Genomic DNA, 22,069 nt, shown 5'->3' with positions numbered 1-22,069 from the left:
TCCACCTTTTTAACTTGTAAGAAAGGAGAAAACCTACTTCCGGGCACTTTAGAGCAATGGAAAACACTTTATTGCCAATAAATACCAGCACTCTAGAATACCAGTTATAGAAAAATAACCCTGAAACCAGAAAAAAATCAGGGCAAAAAAAGAATGGTTCCACCTCAAGTTCATAACTTTATTAAACTCCCTGGTAAAAATTGTACAAATGCCATTCAGTAATCGAACAGCAAGATCTCGATCCATCGCAGCCTGTCGCCTCCTCTCGCTCTCTCTCGGGACTCTTACATCGTCAGCTCCTGGGGGGAAAGACCAGAATAACAGCAACGTTAGCGAACAAAACCCTGGGGTCCGGGCGGGCAGCTGTCAGAGCTGCTTCTCAGCGCAGGAGGCCTGGCTTCTGCAGGACTTGGAAGAACAAAGGTCTGGCCATCGCTAGCATCCCAGAAGCCAAGGGAGACTGCAGGACAGCTAGGTTTGCATAGGATTTACATTAAAACGCGACATTTAAATAATTTCAAGAACCAGTTTTTATGCAAATTTCAGCACATCTTAAACAGAGACGTTGTTGTTGGAGCCAATACCCAAGCAGGACAAACAGCCTCCTCTGTTAGGTTTTATGTTTATTTCTTCTCTAGCACACCAAACCTGCTGGTGCTTCTCTTAGCTGGTGGTGAAACCGGCTACCTGTGGACATCAGAGCTGCTGATTCCCAAATCTCATCTAATAATTTCTGCCCTCGACACCCACAATGCCCTCCCCCATCACAGCTACTTGTCATCTGCTACAGAAGCACGATTCTTCTGCTTGGTTCTACTGTCTGTTCAAGGCCAAATTCATGACTTTCAATTTGTCTTGCCCATTCTGTCCCCCTGCTCATTTCACAAGGTCACGCTGGATCAGACACCCCAACACCATCTGTGACGCCGTTACAGACAACCACACAATTGCCAAGTTCCAATGACCTCGTTCTCACGGTACAACACTAGATTATCAGACACCTAGAATAAATTTATCTGCTAAATTATAAAGTGCATGCGCAGTTTTAAAACAGACTTTCCAACCTGTTAGGCCCTTACAGGAAGGCAGAAGATTAAGGTAAGCGAGCACTTTTTCTTTTGCCTTCCATGGATGTTCCATGCATTAACCTCCGGCTTGTGAAACTGAAAAGCAACGAGCCGCTGACCAGACAGAGGGCGTGCTCACCATGATGGCATTGACGATGTCGTTGTTGTTGTTCTTCAGCGCGCGCACGGCCTTCGCTCGCGACACGTTGGCCTGTGACATCACCAGTTCGATGTCCTTCACCTCCACGCCGGTCTCGTCCACCTGTGACACAACACCAGGATGGAGAGAGATGGGTCAGGCCGCAGGTTCTGGCACAGTTGCAGTGTGGGATAACTTATGTTTCGCCCTTTGTGGGAGAATTGCTGCAGTACCCCAATGACATAAGTTACCCAAACTGCGGCCACATATCCAGCTGTATAAATGGGTAACAGTTTATACACCACCTAATGTTAAACTCTGTATTATAATACACTAAAAAAGGGATAAAAATAATCAACCACTACTGCAAAGACAGGCGGTGGCCATTTAAATATAACTGATTTTACAAGCCTTCAAGAAACTCCTAACTACTCCCATTAAAACCAGGAGGAAAAAGAGAAAGAATTTAGGTTCCTTGATGCGTTTCGTTTTGCAGGTCAATTTCTGGGTGAGCTTTCTAGGCGTCCAACTCATACCTCTTCCTCCTCGCTCTCTTCCTGTACAGTTGGCGTCTGTGTGTTTTCCTGGATGTTAGACACGGCTTCTCCCTGGACCTTGAACTTCTCAGCAGCTGCCAGCTGAGCCTGCTGGGACAGATCTTCAATCTGGAGAAAAAAAAAAGGACATCTCAAGGCTTGTTTTTTAATTAATAATCTACATTAAAAGCTGCTGGTTCAGGTCCAGCATGGGACAGGAGGAAGGGCTTAGTTTCTGGGGGTGAAAGTTAGTTCTGTAGCTGCATCCCAACGACTGTCTCAAGCCAGAGAGCAGAAACAGTGCTGAGAAGCAAAACATCCGTGATGTGAAACTTGGTGGCTCAGCCTCAAAACCCAGAACCAGTGAAGGGCCTTGAGCAAGAACTAGAGCTCTAAACCCTACTATTGGGCCTAGGTTTTGAGCCGAGATGGAAACTTCATGTCTTCAATGCTACATGTTTCACAGGCTACACGATAGCACTTGGTACCAATGACTGCCCACACTGGGGGGGGGATTTCAATTTTAATAATTTCAGCAAGTCTGTGTTCAATTAGGGGATCTGCTTAACGAAAAGGCTAAAAGGTATGAAGACTTTTGTTCCCAGTAATCTCTAAATTTCTCAAGTTAGTTCAGCAGTGCAAGATTTACTGGTTTAGTATAAAACCTCAGCAAGACTCAGATAAGTTCAGGAGACCCAGGACACTGGGAGCCCGTGGAGGGATGCTAGTTTTTCGGATGACCCTCAGTTACTCGACCAACTTTGGGGGGTGAATTACACTCCATTACCCAGGGACCAGCTGAAAGAAGAGTGCCTGGCCGCGCGGACGATTGCTTGAAAACTGCCCGTAGGCGCCTCTAAACCAGCGGCCGGCCTCCCCCAATGCCCCTGCGAGTCGCCAGATCCCGGCCCGACGCACCTTGGCCTCTCCGAACACGATGTAGGTGTCTGACGCGGGGCTCTTGTAGACGTCTGGCTTGGTGATGACGAACAGGATGTTCTTGGACTTCCTGATGGTGACTCTGGTGACCCCCGTGACCTGGCGAAGCCCCAGCTTGGACATGGCCTGCGGGAGAGGGAGGAGCTCTACTCGTTACCTTTGAGTTCAACGAATCTAACTGCTAAGCTCTGAAAGACTAATTTTGACATTTTTAAAAAACACTTGGGAGAAATCAGGATAACAAAACTCAGGCCTGACCAATACACCTCGAACAGACCTTTGTTATCTCTGTAATGCCACTGCACAAGAGGTGGAGAACTGTACACATCATCTACACTGACCAGTTGAAATGTTAGACCCTTACCCAACATCCACTCGCACTACACAAGAAAAAGGTTAAGGATGGACCAGGACCTCTACCAATAGACTCCAAGACACAGGTCAAGCTAACATTTGTCTGTGTCCTGCAATGGCTAGCCTCTTCCACCCACTGTCTCCCCTGTTCTTGCATGGCTGTGCTGGGAGCCATACTAGACGCCACAATCCAACCACACAGGCTTCTTGATCCAGAAAAGCCCTTGACAGCACTACGCAGTTTGCATGTATTAATTTGCCCAGTGTGACGGAAAGTAGGTTTAGACAAGATGGCAGCTCTTATCTGAACTAAAGCTATCTAACAAAGCTGTGTGTGTGTGGGGGGAGGGGACCTCATTGACTCCTGACCAATCATAGGATGACAATTTAAAAACCAGGAAGCAGAGGCTTACAGAGCTCCACATGCCAACACCGAACAGGGTGCTGGGAAAAGGTGCCAAGTGAGTGAAGGTCAGTGGACTGATATTTGGACTACAATCCACAAAAGGTAAAGTCTTGATGATGGTGCGGACAAGCAGCTGCCTGGTTCGGCTTAGGGCCAAAGACGTTGGAGTTCTCCTTTACTTTACCCCTCCCAGTAAATGTGCCCTTGCACAGTGTTTTACAGCATCTGTCGAGCGCTTGTGGTGGCCAGCGGCCCGAGTTGTCAAAACACACACCCCTCACAGATCCATGCATCTGCATGTGCCTACAGGTATCTGCAGTGGGGGATTGCATTTCCTGTTTTCTCTCCATTATTTATGTTGGGGGAGGGTAAGAAATTTGGCTCCCAACAGAACTGAGGGAAAAAGGACTCCCCCTATGCCCTCGCTGTCTCAAAGCCCATTTTCACCCCCAAGTTGCTCAGATTGTAACCTGACTGTCCACACACAGATCAGGCGTCAAGTCACACGATTCTCGGCAAGGAAGGAATCTAATGGCGATAACTGCAGACCAGAAACATCAACAGTAGCGATCACACCAGCCCTTAACCACCCTGACTTTTAAAGGACACCACACCTTGGTGTGGTGAGAACCTGCCCTGCGTGGGCTGCAGCAGGACCCCTGACCGCCGGGCCGCGCAGAGAGGCTCCCGGGTTCTGTGTACTCACCTTCCGTGCCTTCTTCTCACTCCTGCTCTGTTTGGCTTTGCTGACGGGCTCTTCGTCAATTTCGGCTGCGGCCGCGAGCTGTGGAGACACGAGGATAAGGTCAGAGCCAGGTTGGGCCTTTGCTCCCCCGCCACCACGGAGCCGGGCTCTTTACAGACAGGGCAGGGATGATCTGAGCCCTGAATTTCACACAGACACCTATATGTGCATTTTCCTTTCCCGTCCAGCTCAGGAGAAGTCCAGTGATGCATGCATGTACACACACAAACATTTCCAGGAGCAAAAACTCCTTTCTAAAAGGAAGAGATTAGAAGCTCAGTCTGGAGAAAAAAAAACACTACACAACCAGCAGACGGGAAGAGGAACTGAAAGCCATTTCTGCAAGACTTCTACCCCCCACAAAGACACTGAACTCGGGCATGAAATGGCTCATCTGTATAGTCTGCTAGCACTAACCACGAAGGTTCATGCCCACTGGCAACCCCGGTGGCCATACCTGTGCCTGCTGCGACTGTGCCTGTGCCGAGTCCTGCTCCTCCAGCTCAGGTACTGATTCGTCGCTGTCGGACTCTGTGCCTGACCCTGCCAACAGCAGACAGAATGGGCTTTAAGCAAGCGTCAACTGTACCGGTGCTGCCCTGGAGGAGCCCGTTTTCCTCCAGAGCGATCCTTGAACCACACTCGGGAGAGCTGGAAGTCCGAAGGGTCTGTTTAACTAAGAACAGGCTGGAGCGATTTCTGAAGAGCTCCGCTGCAATGAAACCAAAACGACTCCCACAATTCTCTGGGGCCAGAAGTGAAGACGTTAAGCATGCACCAACCACAATCTCTTTTTAAAATCCTATTTTATGACGGTATTAGCAATGTCATGTGCACCACCATGCAGAACTGTACCACAAGAGAAGATGGGATTTCCTTATGATCCGTCTCCAAACGATCAATGCCATGCAGGTTTGTGTCCAAAGCCCACAACCCACAGAAGCAAGTCTTCAGTACAATGAGCAAGACTCCCGACGACTGACCCACAGAACACATCACACCAAGGCCACCGAGCTGCTCTTGGTCTGCTCCAACTGGCTATTCAAGGAACCAACTGAGCAATTAAGGAGCTGTCTTTGCTCAAGGAAGATGGTGGGAGTAGGTTTCAGTCCAGCACAGCTAGAGCAGTGCTTTTCAAGGACCTTAATTAATGGAACTGTTTGTGGTACCTAGGTCCAGGAAGATTAAAAGCTTGCCCTTATATCAGCTTCAATGTCATTCACACTCTCAGAACTTAAGACTGTGATTAATGAAGTTTGGAAAAAGAAATCTGAACATTCACCAGTCATCATAGCCTAGAAAGTCCTCACTGGGACCTGGTTCTGTTTTAAATAATGAGTAAGTGTTCCCAATTTTCAGTTCTCAGAAACAGCTGGGCACTAAGGAAGGATAACCTGGCCACTCCTGATCTTCATGTCACAGTGACACAAGTTAAGCACAATACATTCATGCCGCATGCCCTGAAGAACACACCCAGCACTCAACTGGCAGGGTTAGGATGTGGGTCAGTGGGTTAAGACAATCCGAGAGCCACACACTTCAAGCACACAGTTACAGACCGAACCAGCTGGATGTGGGGCAAATCAATTGCCCCCACACAACGTCTGGCATGATTCTCAAAACAATCTGATTTAAAGCAAGGTTCATGGCCTGAGATGGTAACACCAAGTTAAGAAATGTTAGCTTTCGAACGGTCTTGTAAAAGCCCCCAGGCCAGCCTGTCTCATAGCCAAACAGATCTGGCTGTCGCTCAGCCCTGGGCTAACTTCCTCTTGCTGACCAGGGGCTTCAGGCTGCACGTCAGCTGAACAGGGAAAGAGACACCAAACCCTAAGAGCAGGAAAGGGCATTTAAACAAGAGGAGCTGCTTCAAAGTCCTCCGCCAGGTCTGGACTGGCTGGTTAGTAGGGCTCTGTCACATGCACACAGAGGGTGGAGGGCCGGACAGAGAATCCACATGCCGTGCAGCACCCAGAACACGCCAGGCTGCAGAGCGATACCCTTGTCGTTCTTGACCACAGGATCCGGCTGGGCAGGGGCCTTGGGCGGCGCCGGCTTGGGGGTAGACCCGGATGGCAGAGGGGGGCTGGGTTTCACTGGGGGGAAGGAATCCGCAAGGGTTGGGGGCTGGAAACGGGGAATTTCCACGGGCTCCTCAGGGGGGATGAGGGGGGGCAGCTCGTCGTCGTCCTCTGGGGCTGCAGGGGCGATGGCAAGAGTGGGGGGCTTGGGAGCCGCAGGGGGGGCTTTGTCTGCGGCAGACGGAGATGAAGAGGGCTTAGCAGACGGGACGGCGCTCGGGGAGGGACGTGCCGTAGGGGCGGGGGTGGCTTTGGAGGGAGATGGCGAAGCAGGAGGGGCTAGAGCTGGGGTGGCAGGAGGTGGCGGAGCAAGAGAGGTTTGAGCAGAGGGAGCAGGAGACACTGGCGTAGGAGGGGTTGGGGCTGGGGCAGGGGCGGCTGTGGCAGGACGTGGCGAAGCAGGAGGGGCTAGAGCTGGGGTGGCTGGGGCAGGACGTGGCGAAGCAGGAGGGGCTGGGGCAGCAGGTGGTGGCGGAGCAGGAGAGGTTTGAGCAGAAGGAGCAGGAGGGGCTGGGGCAGGGGCAGGGGCAGCTGTGGCAGGACGTGGCGAAGCGGGAGGGGCTGGGGCAGCAGGTGGTGGCGGAGCAGCAGAGGTTTGAGCAGAGGGAGCAGGAGACACTGGCGTAGGAGGGGTTGGGGCTGGGGCAGGGGCAGCTGTGGCAGGACGTGGCGAAGAAGGAGGGGCTGGGGTGGCAGGAGGTGGCGGAGCAGGAGAGGTTTGAGCAGAAGGAGCGGGAGACGCTGGCGTAGGAGGGGTTGGGGTTGGGGCAGGGGCACCCTTTTTCTGGCCAGGCGTTGGCTTCTCCTTGGGCTGGGCAGCCTTGGGCTCCTTGGCGGCAGCTGGCTTGGCAGAGGTCTTACCCTTGGCAGCAGGCTTGACCTCCGCAGGGGCCGGAGCTGCTGGAGCTGCCGCGACAGGCACCGAGGCCAGCTCCGTGGCAGAGGAGGATTTGGGGGCCTCTGGGGGAGCAGGAGCAGTTTTGGGCAGGCCAGAGGCCACAGCTGCAGCAAAAGAAATGGGGGCAGGAGCAGCAGGCTTGGGAGTCACCTGAAAGGCCAGGGGAGAGGCAGCGGCAGGCTTGGGCGACACCGGGGCCTCCAGCTTTGGTGGGGCAGCTGGGTCAGGCTTGGCGGGAGCCTGGGATTCCAGTTTAGGAGAAACAGGCCCACCAGGGGCACTAGGTTTCTGTGGGGCATCTGATTTCACTGCCACACTTTTAGCTGGGGCATCTGCTTTCACTGGGGAACCTTTACCGGGGGCATCTGCCTTTCCTTGGCAAGGGGCGGGGGCCTCTGGTGTAGCCGGGGCCTTCTGAGGAGAAGGCAGACCGGGGGCCTCTGCAGCTGGGACAGTAGGGGGGAGCACTGTCTCCTGCGGCCCAGAGACAGGGGCCACTTTCTCCTGGGGCCCCTTCCCAGGGGTCTTTGTGCCATCACTGCCAGTACCCTTCTTGCCCTTGCCCTGCTTGCCCGCCCTGACCACCTTGGGCTGCGGGCCGGCCTTCTCCCCCTGGGCCGGCGGGGTGGGGATGAACGCCGCGGGGGGGGTGGCGAGAGGTGAGCAGGGCGGGGTGGAGCGGGGCAGGGAGGAAGAGGACGACCTGGGGGAGGAAGGGGAGGACGTGGGAGCTGGAGAGACGGGCTTGCCGGTGACGGGCACGGGTTTGGAAGGAGAGGGGGAGGAGGACAGCTTGGTCCCGGCGGATTTGGCCTCCTTGGCTTTGGGAGCAGCAGGAGCGCTAGCAGGCTTGGAGCGCGGAGGACCCTGAGGAAGTTTCTTGGAAGCAGGAGAGGAGGCAGAGGCGGAGGGAGCAGAGGCTGGAGGAAACAGAGGGGTTTCAGTCGAACATATCAATCACAATTAAAAAAACTCTTTAGATGGGGAAGAAGAAAAAAAGACGGTGAGAATTGCCAGGAACACCCATGCCGGTAAAGAGATGAGAACAGGGAAGACGAGAAAGAACGGACACCTAGTTCTTCTTGAGACCCCAGCGCACATTTAACAGGTTGGGATTTTGCAACAACTTCTATAAGCTGGCAGGCAGTCGACCCGCCTCCACCTGCAGCAGCACGCCAGAAGGGACCACCCGCAGCGCGCGCGCTCCCAACCTGCAGAACAGTCTGGACAACCTGAACATGCAATAACAACCTGACGTGCACATCTCCCCAGCATATTACAAAAGCTCAACTACAATGCTACTTCACTTTTAGACCACACGCAGTGTCAGCAAAGTAGAGAGCCCCGCTATTTTCCTCCGACATCCCCATAATGGAATTTCAAAGGGCAGAGCACTATATTGAATGTGATCTGGTCAGAATTTTCCCCGCATAGTAAGGCGCTGCAAACAGAAAAAATGTGTGATGGGCGAGAACAGTCCTATTCATCCAGGAAATTAAAATAAGACTCCCACTGTGTAGCAGTGCAAGCTGTCCAAGACACTACAGCTTTTAAAACCTCTAAAGGGACAACAGTGCTGTGCAATACAAGCTGCATCTGTCCTATATGTGCATCTTCCACTGCCTGTCCAATGACCACACCCCCCCAGTAGGGGGCAGTGTGTGTGCATGCGTGTGGGGGGTTGGGCTAGAGGAGCAGGAGAAGGACTCCCATCACCTTTCCTGACCAGAACAATCCCCTGATCTCACTCCTGCTGGAACTCCAGTGGACCTGTCCAGTTCCGTCCCCACACACCACCTCCTCAACCCCAGCTGAAGTCCATCCTGCTGCAGGAATGGGATGAGATTGGGCTGCGGATAATTCAGATCCCAGAGGAATCCGTCAGGCCACAGCCTGTCCCAGCTGTTCCCGCTGCTCACAGAGGCCAAAACCCATCAGGGGATGGGAGAGTCGCCAATTTTCTCAGTGACTCAAAACTATAGCAACAACACTGTTCTCTAGTGGAGTACATTCTCAGTGGTGCCTCCCGATGTTGAGATACAGAGCAGAGCTAACCTGAAGCCAATTCCTCATTTCGAATATGGTCCTTGTGGCTATAAAACCAACATGACTTCGGGGGAAATTCGGGTCAGAACCACTCAGACAAGAGGTCACAGCACCTTCGGCATCCCGATTTCTGAAGTTTCTCGATAAATCCGTGCAGTAACGCCAGTGGTCTGTGCTCGCTAGAATGATACTTTAGAAACAGAGAGGCTCTTATGTTTTGCTGATCTCTAGGCAGGGAGATGATGACGCTGCAGGGCTTCAGTTCTAAGAGGCCGGCGCGGGCTGTGAACCTACAAGGCAGCAGCGAAGTCCCTTTCAGCCGCACTAGGCTGGAGTGTGGTTAATACAGCACTGCACACCAGAGGGAGTTAGGGTGTTAGGATTGGGGTTGGGGGGGGGGGGGGGGGGGGGGGGGTGTCTGCAGAAACTACCTGACTTCTTCTCCACAGCGTCGCGGGCAGGAGGGGCTGCAGGAGCTGGATAATTCAGAGCAGTGATAAAGTTACACACCATAGACCGCCCCCCCCACCTCATCCCCAAATTTGGGAACCACAGCAAGACACCAGTTCACTTCAAAGCATAGCTCTTACGTCAAATCCAAAAACTACCAACACACGGGTACATGCCACAGAGGAAACCACACGTGAAGGAACACTGAACTAACGGAGCACTCTGAGCAGGAAGCAGCCTGCAGGCCAGACGAGGCTGACCGGAGCAGGACGTGAGGCGATGTGCGCACACATGCACGCTTTCGCAGAGGATTAATGGAAACGGGTGGCGCTGGCCTTCTGAGGTGTGAAAACACCTTAAGCGTCGCTCACAAAACTAACAAAGCACTGGCATCTACAAAGCGTTAAGAGTGCTCCCAGGGGGAGAAGGCAGCTACGGCACATGGAGAGTTGCAGAGGCAGGGAACTTCCGACACAGCTAAGCAAGCCTCTACTTATCCATCTGGGTGTTAGATCGCTGATGATGGCAGGGCTGGAGGTAAGACAGTCTCCTGTATGCTTGTCCTTAGGCAGAGAAGTCCATTTCAGGCTTGGCGCTCCCCAGGGCACTCTCCCTCTAATCAGGATTTCCTTGACTGGCTCAACTAGACCAAGGGAGCATCTCTCCTCGGAGCTCCTCTGACGGAGATCAGATGGAAGGCAGCCTGCGCACTGGTCAGAGCTACTCTCTCACTGGCCCTTAGTACCCAGAGGGCGCGTGTTGGAGGGGCGGGCTCCACCAGCTGCAGTCCAGCGCGCCACGAGCCAGGAACCAGTACCCAGACGTGTGCACATTCATGCAGATCCCCTCATTTCATCACCATCAGCTTGACGGCTCAACACTCCCAAGCGCGGTCTGAGATGAGCGAGGGCTGACCAGCTGGAGGGTTTGCAGGTCATAAGCACAAGTGACGCCCTTGAGCAAATTAAAAGGAGATGGCTACCCCTACATAAAACGGCAATGCCTGTCCTTTACACAACAGTGCTGGTTGTGCGGCGTTCATGGGACAGCTGGCAAGTTGAAATTCCAGCTCCTGAAGGGGAAACAGCTCAGAAAAGCCATGCTGGTCAGTCCCTGAGTGGGTGGATCACAGGCCAGCTCCCAGGTGGTATCTAGCTCAAAAGTTCAAAGGTCTCGGTGCTGCCAGAACCAAGCAGTCGCCAACGAGCTTGAGTCAAATTTAGTGCAGTTAAAAGACCCTCTAAATAGTTAGATACTGGAAACGGCAACAGTTCAAATTAAACCCATAATAAAGAGATTTCACTCTCTTCCCAAAACAGGGCGTCCCATGGAGAGCACAGCGAGCCTGATCCCCCATGCGCCCCCCTGTGACAGCTCATCCCAATGCATCCCGCCCAGAATCCCCCGATCGCAGGCCGCTACCGAGCTGCAGGACCCCCCAGGGCCGGCAGTGAAGAACAGGCACTTCAGCACAGCTGACCTGGCCTGTCCGCCGGGCGGAAAACCCGTTAAGCCCAACAAAAGCGGGGAGCCGGAACCTGATCCGCCAGCGACAAAGCAGCAGCAGCCACTGGCGGAAGAAAAAGGGGGGCGAGGGGGGGGGGGGGCAACATTTTTTCATGCGTAAAAAGGGCTGACGACGCTCGTCATGAAACAAATGGCTTTGAAATCCCAGAAGTCTCCAGCGCTTAAGCAGGTGAACACTAAGGGGACAGCGTGTGGACGGCACGCACCACGTGCCCATTAGCAATCTCGTGCACAGCTTCAGCAGGGGCGCCAGTGGCAGCCCGCTGCTGCTCACCAGCCGTGTTCCCGATGGCCTTCAGCAAAAGCAGTTTCAATAGAAATGCAGATTTTTCTTAAAAAAAAACCCAACAGGGTGTATTAAAAGTGTTAAAGAGCATCTGCCCGCTTAGCGAAGGGATGCCGACACAAACGGAAGAAGAAAACTAAAAAGCTGGAACAGATTAAACATTTCCCAGGTCTTCAAATCAAATGTTGGCACGATTCTTTCTGCTGCACCTAGAGGGACCGGGAGCCTTGGTGCTGAGTGCTTGGCCTGGTCACAGTTTTAGTACTTGTAGGAAAGGGGGGCCTGACTGCACACTAAGGCTCTGCACTGAAGCATGAAGGCAGCTCCCTGTTCATTTCAACACATGGGAAAGAATGAAGCTGGGAGCAAGACATCTCAAGAGACCACTGCAGGCTGTGTCTTAATGAATACAACCCCTGATATCACTTCATTGGCCGGCCACACCTCTCCAGGAATGCCATCACGCAGTAATTAATAACAGAGCGACACACCTACGAAAACTATGTTAAAGCCAACTAATGGGATTATCCAGCTCGGAACAGCTCTCTTTTCAGAGACCCTTCCCACTTTCCGTGTTCCGCTCTGGGAAAGTGAGTCACATGGTCCAAATTTCAGATTTTTATGGCGATCGCGCCAGAAAAATAAGGCACTTTGTTTGCCACCATCTGAGAGCGCACAGCACGCGTCTTCTGCATGTGCTCTATTTCTTAAGTGGGCATCGACGTACGACAAAACTGAATTAGCCACGCATGCCAAAGCAATCCTGAGATCGCAGGTTAAAGGCACCATGAAAGATGAGGCTGGTTTTCGCACAGAGACACAAGCGGGTTTCACCGACTTCTTTTGGACCGCGAAATACCAGAGATCCCGCCGCTGCTTACATAGAAAGATCAGTCCTGCATTGCTCGGGTCTCCGAGACAGTCGGTAGCGACTGGGCCCCAAACTCTCAAGGCCAAAACAAGCCTGTTTATCCGCCCCCTCTAGAAAATCACTCCACATCCCAGCTAAAAGGATCCGCAGGCTTGTTTTGGCAACGAGAGCCCAGCCACACAACTGGGGAAGGGCAGGGACTCAAAGGGAGCTGCTCCGAGCTGAGGAGAGGAGCTGGGCTCGACCTCGGAAAGCCAAACCCACCTGAAGGCTCCTGTGACGCAACAGGGAGGCTGGCGCTGCCCAGATCCGCCTCGGTCTGGGAGGCCTCGTTTGACAGCACCGTCACGGTGACTTCGTAGCTCTGCGCAGCCACATCGGCGTAGTCGGGGACCGTCACCGTGCCAAAGTAATCCGCGGCCTTAGTGGCGACGGTCTCTGAGACGGCCAGTTCCTGATTGGCAGCTTCAGCAACGGCTCCAAGGTCACCACCGACGGCCACTTTCTTAATGGCTGCTTCGGCGATGGTTCCCTCCTCACTTGCGGCAGCCTCTTCCTGATTGGCCGCTTCGGCGATGGTTCCCTCCTCACCTGCGGCAGCCTCTTCCTGATTGGCCGCTTCAGCGATGGTTCCCTCCTCACCTGCGGCAGCCTCTTCCTGATTGGCCGCTTCGGCAATGGTTCCCTCCTCACCTGCGGCAGCCTCTTCCTGATTGGCCACTTCGGCGATGGTTCCCTCCTCACCTACGGCAGCCTCTTCCTGATTGGCCGCTTCGGCGATGGTTCCCTCCTCACCTACGGCAGCCTCTTCCTGATTGGCCGCTTCGGCGATGGTTCCCTCCTCACCTACGGCAGCCTCTTCCTGATTGGCCGCTTCGGCGATGGTTCCCGCCTCACCTACTGCAGCCTCTTCCTGATTGGCCGCTTCGGCGATAGTTCCCTCCTCACCTGCGGCAGCCTCTTCCTGATTGGCCGCTTCGGCGATAGTTCCCTCCTCACCTGCGGCAGCCTCTTCTTGATTGGCCGCTTCGGCAACAGCTCCCGCCTCACTGTAGGCACCCACTTCCTGATTGGTCGCCTGGGCAATGGTTCCCTCCTCTCCTGCAGCAGCCACTTCCTTACTGTCCGCTTCAGCAACAGCTCCCGCCTCGCTGCAGGCAGCCACTTCCTGATTAGCGGCTATGGCGATGGTTCCCTCACCTCTGGCAGCCACTTCCTGATTTGCGGCTTCAGTAACGGATCCTGCCTCGCCACCGGCAGACACTTCAGCAACTGTTCCCTCCTCACTTCTGGTGGCCACTTCCTGACAGACCGCTTCGGCAATGGTTTGTGCCTCGCTGCTGGCAGCCACTTCCTGATTGGTTGCCTTGGCAATGGTTCCCTCCTCACCTACAGCAGCCACTTCCTGATTGTCCGCTTCAGCAACAGCTCCCGCCTCGCTGCAGGCAGCCACTTCCTGATTAGCGGCTATGATGATGGTTCCTGCCTCACCTCTGGCAGCCGCTTCCTGATTTGCGGCTTCAGCAACGGATCCTGCCTCGCCACCGGCAGACACTTCAGCAACTGTTCCTTCCTCACTTCTGGTGGCCACTTCCTGACAGACCGCTTCGGCAATGGTTTGTGCCTCGCTGCTGGCAGCCACTTCCTGATTGGTTGCCTCGGCAATGGTTCCCTCCTCACCTACAGCAGCCACTTCCTGATTGGCCATTTCGGCAACAGCTGGTGCCTCGCTGGTGGCAGCCACTTCCTGATTGGCGGCTTCAACAACGGTTTGTGCCTCGCTGCTGGCAGCCACTTCCTGATTGGTTGCCTCGGCAATGGTTCCCTCTTCACCTACAGCAGCCACTTCCTGATTGGCCATTTCGGCAACAGCTGGTGCCTCGCTGGTGGCAGCCACTTCCTGATTGGCGGCTTCAACAACGGTTTGTACCTCGCTGCTGGCAGTCACTTCCTGATTGGCGGCTTCGGCGATGGTTCCCTCTTCACCTCTGGCAGCCACTTCCTGTTTGACTGGGTCAACAATGGTTCCCGCCTCACCACTTGCAGCCACTTCCTGACTTGTGGCTTCGGCAACGGATCCTGCCTCGCCACCGGTGTCCACTTCAGCAACTGTTCCCTCCTCACCTCCGACAGCCACTTCCTGACAGACCGCTTCCGCAATGGTTCCTGCCCTGTTGCTGGCAGCTACTTCCCGATTGGCGGCTTCGGCTATGGTTCCCTCCTCACCACCAGCAGCCACTTCCTGATTTGCCACTTCGGCAACAGCTCCCGCCTCTCCGCCGGCAGCCAATTCCTGATTGGCCTCTTTGGCACCGGTTCCCGCCTCGCCGCCAGGGGCCACTTCCTGATTGGCCTCTTCGGCACTGGTTCCCGCCTCACCGCCAGGGGCCACTTCCTGATTGGCCTCTTTGGCACCGGTTCCCACCTCGCTGCCGGGAGCCACTTTCCAATTGGCCTCTTCGGCAACGGTTCCCGCCTCACCGCTGGGGGCCACTTCCTGATTGGCCACTTCGGCAACTGTTCCCGCCTCTCCGCCGGCGGCCACTTCCTGATTGGCCTCTTCGGCACCGGTTCCTGCCTCACCACCGGGGGCCACTTCCTGATTGGCCCCCGTCTCTCCAGCATCCCCCGCTGACAGAACGCCTTCCTCAACGGCTCCAGGGTTCTCTTCCATCCCGTTTCCGGTTTCAGATTCGCCAGACCCCTGACTGGGCGACAAGCCAACACTCACCTCGGCCTCTTCAGTGCCTTCTGATGCAGCAGGGGGCAGCGGGCTGGCGACATCTTCACTCTCCCTAGCATCTTCTGCGCCCGGCTGAGCCAAGTTTTCAACAACCACCTCCGCGGTTTCCCTCTCTGCAGCTGCAACCCCAGGATCAGGGGTGTCCAGGCTTGCCGGGACAGCCTCGGGGCTGTCTGGAGCCTCAATATCCTCAACATCCTTTCCCATGCCTTCCTGCAGCTCTTCGCTCTCTGCAGGTTTCCCGGCCTCCTTCAGATCATAAGTCTTCGCGGTGCAGGCGCCCCCTATAGGCCCCTCGTCGTTAGCATTTTTCACACCGTTGCTCAAGGTCGCCTCGGCAGCCTTGACATCCGGATCAGGACACGGTTTGGCAACATCCGCAGCCGACGGAGCCACTGTGCCGGCAGAGTCTCCCACAGCTGGGAGAAGGAGGATGAGGAGGAGAGGCACAGCAACATCAACATCAGCAGCAGCTGTAGACCAGCTCACACTTAGGGCTCTTGTGACGCATAATCAAAGGAGAACAAACCAGCAGGAAGAGGAAATAGATCCCCATGTTCGATTAGCTTAAATGATTGGCCACATCTGAAAGGGAAAAGCTCTCTCCATGCCATTCCCCCCAGACTGGTTAGCGGCTCATAGAATCACTCCGGATGGATCCGAGGCGACGAACCAGTGGAATGCACCAGCACGGACTTGATTCCAAAGTTTAGTGCCGTGGCTCAAGTTTCAGATGAGGGTTGATTATGCGCAACAAGATCTTCAGTGACCACAATCTCCCAGAATGCCCTACACCAGTGGCACCCAACCCCCCCCCCCGCCACCAAGGGGCACAACTTCTCACCTGTACAGATTCAACCCCAGTGCAAAGAACAACACCTAGGTGCTCAAATACAAAACCAAATACCAGGAATATCACCGTGGCAGGACTTGGCACTAGCTCCAAATATTAGGAGTGAAAAAAAAAAAGTCAAGTAGATTCCCAAGATGGGAAGCATAATGTTCCAGTATACAAACCTTAAAAACCTGACCTCCTGCTGCAACATATTCTACCCCAAAACTCCCAAGGGTATCAGCAAGAGCAGATTCGAGGCACAAGTAATTTTGGGAGCAGCAACACTAAGAAACTACACTAGCTGTGCAGCAGGAGCGGGATTTTCACCTGTGCTTCTGGAAATACCACAACAGGTTATCAGTTAATTATCCTGGCACAGTTATGCGATTTACGTATCCTGCCCTAAACCGCACCACAGAATATCTAGGTGTGGAAAGAACCAGTGCTCACAACGACAACAAGCAGAAAGAAAAAAAAACTGGTAGAGTGACCCCAATTTGTCAAAGATAACAGACACAGAAGCCAGCTCAAAAAAATCCCCAACGCCCCCCCGGAGGTAAGTTTCATCCCAAAATAAAAGCAAGCTTCTCGACAGAGATCACGATCTCCTGTGGCAGCCTGCCCCGTCGCTCCCAGCTTCCTCAGTGACAGCCCACTTGCGTCCCCTGAAACAGCGCGTCACCGCTGTGCAGCGCCCACCTTCACAGCACCCCCCAGAGGAATTTGTCAGCAGAACCCCCCCCCAAAAAAACTACTGCCAGCGATGATCAGACTGCACTTGACCTGCGGTGCCCCGCAGGAGCCCCGGAACAGGCAGTGTGCCACGCTCCCCACACCCTTCACTCTAACATGCCTGACGTTGCGAGGCCATTACTCCAGTAACGACAGCCCATCAAACCTGACAAGAGCGAGAGCCGAGCTCTCCCATCTCAGGGCTTCTACACTCGTGACGGCGCAGGCGTCCCCACACACCGCTGAGCGACGCGCTCCACACTTAACGTGAAGCCTTACTCTCCAAATCGCCCACAATCTAGATCTAGAGGAAGCAGACATCCGAACACGTGCCCCTTTTACGGCCCCCCCCCCTCCAGGTAAAACGGCCGATGGAGGGTGAACGAAAGCAGCTGGTGAGCTAAATCCCCGTGAGCTGGAAAGAAACCAGTATGAAATCTTTCAAGGCCAAGCAAAAATCTATCTTCTACCCCCAAATGCCTCCCGCCCTCAGATCTGCCCCTCGCAGGGGTCCGCTGAACAGCCATCCCCACCCCGCCAAGTGATCATTTCCAGGTAACAGCCCAGCTGTGATGTGCAAAGAGCAATGAGAAGCCAAGGGGGATAAGAGACCTAGAAGACGACGACCCAGAAAAATTCCACCTCCTCTTTCACTGTGAAGCTGCCTCCCCCACCTTCGACAACAACCCCACTGTGTTCCAGCAATCCACCTGCCGGCAGAGCGCCCACGCTGGAGTTCATCACGCAGCGAAGACGGATAAAATAAAAAGATCTGGTTCTGATCACTGTAGCAAAAAAATATCATATGCAACAATCTGGGCTGATTTACTGAGCCACGTTTTAAAGTGAGTTTTTCACCGATAACTTACCCTATAAATTTGGAGCATTTAGGGGCTGTGCAGAATAACCCAAACACCATACCGCCCTCACTCTCTACGGGGATGCATGTCGTGACTAGTGCATTACGTACTGCTCAGTGCTTCCATCCAGAACTCATGCAAAAGGTTTACAAGTCCAGACCGCATGCAGAACAGTGAAGAGACAAGGACTCCAGAACCACAGCGGTGCGCAGCCCAGTCCAATCCCGTGCAGCTGATGTGTGTGGGTGGAGGGAGCCCTGGAAAACCCAACCCAATTGGGGGAAAAAAACCGCGGGCCCTATAATCCTCGAACCAGGCCCATCCATCTCCGCAGGATAAAGATAAGGTGCGTACTCCTCCCCTCACCCCCGCTGAGAATTCTCATCCCACATGGAGGCCCGCCACCACTTCCGATGCTTGAAATGTGCCGGCGAGTGATCCGCAAAGGGATTGTAAACGCGCACCTTGCAGTGCTGCCCGAAGGTGCAATCCGTGACGGATGACATCACGATGTCCGCCCAGGACACAGCCTCCAGAAAAAACCAGGAGAGGCGGAGTCCCACCGTCCCATGATCCCCCCCCCCCCCACAACAGGTTTTAACACTTTCACCACCCCCTGGCCTCTCTGACCCCCCCCTCTCTCCTTCCCCCGTGGGGGGGCGACAGCTGCGGGGCAGCCCTGCCCTGCATTCGCAGCAGGCAACGGCAGCAGCTGCCCCCATCCAACTGCGGCCACACGCTGAGGAGCCGCAAAAAGCCACGGTGCTGTGGCACTGGAACAGAGGGAAACATCGGAACCACTTGGCTTCGCAGTTCAGGGTTTTAAAAGCTACCAGCCAGATAACGTTTACAAGGATGTCAGGTGAGGCAAAAAACACGGCAGGAAAACAGACCCGACACTCAAGATGGCTGAGAGTGTCCCATAAGTTAAGACAGGGGAATCGATATGATCTAACTTCCGCGTTTCCCCAAACCTGGATCCCTCCCCCAGGAAAAGCAGAAACATTAGTGAACATACTGGGTTGAGAGGGCAGCTCCAGGACCCCCAGAGCCTGTGTGTGTGTGTGTGTGTGTGTGTGTGTGTGTGTGTGTGAGAAAGAGTGAGTACCAGGACTCCACCTTCATAGCAGTCTGATCCATTCCAGGCTTTACCAGCAGCAGGGCTCTTAAATCCACCACCAGATCCTGGATATTACTGTTTCCACACATAGACCAGATTTCTACAGAAAACACAACTTATGAAAATTCTGCTTTTTAGGGGGGTTTTCAAAACGTACGGCTCCTAAAACCTGGAAGTGGATCACCCTGCCGTGCAGCGGGGATGCCACGCCCTTCCCCCGCGCACGGGTAATGTGTGTGCGCGCGCGCGCCAGTGAGGGCGATACGAACCCGTCTCGGCTTGTGGCTGCTGCATCTCCTGCTCCGCAGCTGGAACGGTCTCTGTGGCTTCACCAGGCATGCCTGCGGACGAGACGGACACCGCTGGTTAGCAGGGGGTTAACAGCATCCCGGCCCACCCCCAGCCCGGACCCAGAGCCCCCGCTTCCCCTTCGCCTCTGCCCCGGACTCAAGAGCGCTGCCCGAACAGGAGGCTTCAAAAGCACAGAACTATCACCCCCCCCCAGGGCTGAAAAACAAGTTAATGCCAAGACAAACTGGAAACCCTCAGATGAGAGGCTCCCAGGCCCGGACCACCAGGATCACTGTCTCTGCTGGGTCTCGTTCCAGCTGAGCTCGGCAGCTCCAGTACCGACGTCCTAATTGCCCTGCTTGCTGGTTCAGCCCTTCACGGAGCTTGTTTCAATGGTCAGTCCCGAGTGTCGGGAATACCCCGACCGAAGGGCGCCGTCTCCGGAGCCTCACACGGGCTCTCCTCAACCTGCTGGCGGTTCTTTCTGAAGCAGCAGATCTGATCAAGCGGTGTGAGGGAGACTATCGGACAGGTGGGAAGCAACAATGTGTCAGGCCCAGACAGGTGGGAGTAATGCTATCAGACGCCCATGATGGGCCTTCTGTTCTCCTACAGAGCCCTGGTTAGATTTCAGCCAGCACGCCCAAATGAGCGGGCATTCTTAAACTCAGAAACGGGTACAGGAGAGACACCAGTTAAAAATCCCATTACCGATCCGAAAGCAGACGTCCAAATTTACACCCCAAATAAGAGAACTGACACACGTGAGTCTGTGATTAAGAATTCAGCTGGAACAAAGCCCAGAAGAAACAGAGCTGCTCCAGGACTTGGGCTGGGAACCTGTGTGTCGTTTTGACTGGAAGTCTTCCAGAGTTCAATTTGTGCTACTGTACAGATGTTAGCGGAGCGACAGGTCTGTTTCCTGCTCCTGTCAACCGTCTCTAGTGCTCTGTAACTGTATGCGCCTTGTAATGAAATAGCCCCACCTGACAGATACACCGAGAAAGACATGCTAGTGTCACTCAATACTATACTGCACATAACTAAGAAAGGTTACAATCGATACGAGTCCATTAAGCGCGTTTTACCCCTTTGAAATTAAGGATTCTATAAAATCAAAACGACAGAAAGCAATAACCAGACGAGCTCTCGAACTATCATTATCCTGAGCTTCCAGAGGAAGACGAGACCGTCACTCCGGCTCTGACTAAAAACGGGTTGGAAAACGCACATTGAGAGAACTACCGGGCTATGTCAGCGGTATCATTACATCCGGCAACAGGGCTACATGCAAATACACATGGAGCAGAGTCTTTTCTGAACCGCTGCTCGGCGCACCCGTGAGAGAGCAGGACAGGACAGGCCAGCCCGGTTCCGACAGGCAGCGCCGGAGTCACGAGATCCCCCTTACAGCACGCGCTGTCTCGGCGTGCGCGCTCGGGCTCTGCGCTCCTGTCTCAGACCGACTCAAACTCGCCTCTCTTGTCTCAACTGGGAACTTAACCAACTCACAACGGACCTCTCGTAGCAAAAAAAACAAACATGAACGCCCTTTCGCGCATATCGAACCGACGCAAACACGTGTCTGGAAACGTTTCGCTCGAACTCGGCAACAACTTCTCCCCCTGTCCCCGGCGAGCTGTCTGACCTGCTATACAAACACACACTGGTACCGGAGACAAACACTCAACCAGAAAACAAAACCTAAGGCGTAACATGAAGGGGCTGCTCCATTTCCACAAGACACTTTCAAGTTTATTTCACTATAACAACAATGGTCGCCAACCAGCGTAAACGCTTCCTATCCGGAGAACGAGTTTACAGACGCGCAAGTATTCCTCCTTAACAAGCAAATAAGCACCAATAAGCTGTTATGTCTGTCAGAAGTAAAACCACATCGAGCGTCCTGTTGTGTAAACGGGACTGAAGCGGTAGGGTTCATTTTTGCCGAGAGCACGGAGACCCCCATTTTGTACCAGCACTCGCTGCTTAATCAGGGTGTTAATAAATAACACGGGAAGTCCAAACGGCGAAATAGCGAATCCTCCCTAGAGTCCACAACTCGGTGTCCGCAAAGAACCGACTTTTGAGCTATTTAATCCCATCTGTGATCGCAGATGTCAAAGGATTAGAAACAGAAACACTCACTTGTGTCAGGGATTGAGATCCAAGATGGCTGCAAAAGAAAGAGTCTGACCTCGGGCACGCCGGGATATCACCCTCCCACTGCCGGCGTTTCCGCTTCCGGGTGTCAGCACGAGACTGCGGGCCTTCGCGTACCCAGACAGGAGGGGAAGGGTGACACGCTGTAGAGGCGTCAAAGCACGAACAGCCGTTATGGCAGACTTAACCGGTGGATCCTTCTAAGAAGGAAAGGCAATTTTACCTAAACGCCGCTAAAAAGTTGAAAGATAACAAGATAAAAACCAACCAATCAATAAATCAATAAAAATCTGGTTTATTCCATGCTGAAAAGAATAAAGACAACCTTTCAGTTGTGGAACCTTCTTCAGTAAACCTGAAGAAGACTCCACAGGCAAAAGGTTGTTGCTCTTTACTTTTCACCATGGAATAAACCTTTACCTTTTTCTTTGCAGCCTACGCATGCTGATGCAACTATCTACTTGTAAGAATATTGGATATTTTTTCAATTCATAAAGGATAAATTCCAATTATTCGATGTTCAATAAAAGTTTGCAAAAAGACTTAACCAGTGCACATGGAAACTCATATATCTGGACAATTAGCTCTGTTTCATGCCCTGGTCATTCATGCTACACAGATCTATAAAACAGGGACCAGAACTCCTACCACCAGAACTGCTGGAGCACCACACATCACAGTCAACCCAAACACAGCACAGGACAAATTACACTACCTTACCTCACTGCTTCCCAGAGCTGTGTGAAAATACGGAGGTAACTATCCAAATATATTCATGTATACAGGTTTCCCCCTGTGCTGGTGAGCTCTGTGAGTAAGTCTGTGCTTTGATCCACTGGGAAACTCCAAACAGGGCACGAAGAACTGGCCAAATGTCTGACCAGGGTGAGAAACAAAAGAAGAAATTGAACTGTTTGTGAGGAAGTACTGCCTCAGGTACCACACCCTGGCCCTAGAAAAAGGACACAGACAGACCTGGC

The 22,069-nt window shown here is 53.6% G+C and overlaps 1 protein-coding gene across 4 annotated transcripts; it reads right to left on the bottom strand.

The window, feature by feature from the left end:
* Positions 1 to 157: 157 nt before the first annotated feature.
* On the bottom strand, positions 158 to 21,227 carry naca (nascent polypeptide associated complex subunit alpha). Of its 4 annotated transcripts, none has more exons than XM_088633444.1 (11): positions 21,075 to 21,227; positions 18,905 to 18,976; positions 12,610 to 15,507; positions 9,643 to 9,687; positions 6,187 to 8,085; positions 4,644 to 4,729; positions 4,148 to 4,225; positions 2,661 to 2,807; positions 1,743 to 1,871; positions 1,207 to 1,329; positions 158 to 299 (listed from the first exon to the last, which is right to left on the bottom strand). In XM_088633444.1, exons 2-11 carry the CDS (start codon positions 18,972 to 18,974, stop codon positions 285 to 287), a joined length of 5,490 nt encoding a protein of 1,829 aa, XP_088489570.1. In that variant the 5' UTR covers positions 18,975 to 18,976; positions 21,075 to 21,227; the 3' UTR covers positions 158 to 284. The 4 variants fall into 4 exon arrangements, with proteins under 4 accessions (XP_088489570.1, XP_088489571.1, XP_088489572.1 ...); XM_088633445.1 differs by having other exon boundaries at positions 6,187 to 6,438; XM_088633446.1 differs by having other exon boundaries at positions 6,187 to 6,384.
* Between the last annotated feature and the right edge of the window lie 842 nt (positions 21,228 to 22,069).

This window comes from Lepisosteus platostomus, chromosome 1 (genome assembly GCF_059453375.1).
Source record: "Lepisosteus platostomus isolate fLepPlt1 chromosome 1, fLepPlt1.hap1, whole genome shotgun sequence".
NCBI classification, from domain to species: Eukaryota; Metazoa; Chordata; class Actinopteri; order Semionotiformes; family Lepisosteidae; genus Lepisosteus; species Lepisosteus platostomus.
This window is presented reverse-complemented; position numbering and strand designations above follow the sequence as displayed.

Excerpts from the sequence above, each read along its gene's own strand:
- naca (XM_088633444.1), bottom strand. The coding sequence starts at position 18,974 with ATGCCTGGTGAAGCCACAGAGACCGTTCCAGCTGCGGAGCAGGAGATG. Across the intron at positions 4,730-6,186 it reads TGTGGTCAAGAACGACAAGG|GGTCAGGCACAGAGTCCGAC; the intron begins GTATCGCTCTGC and ends TGCTGTTGGCAG. Across the intron at positions 4,226-4,643 it reads CACAGTCGCAGCAGGCACAG|CTCGCGGCCGCAGCCGAAAT; the intron begins GTATGGCCACCG and ends GTGTCTCCACAG.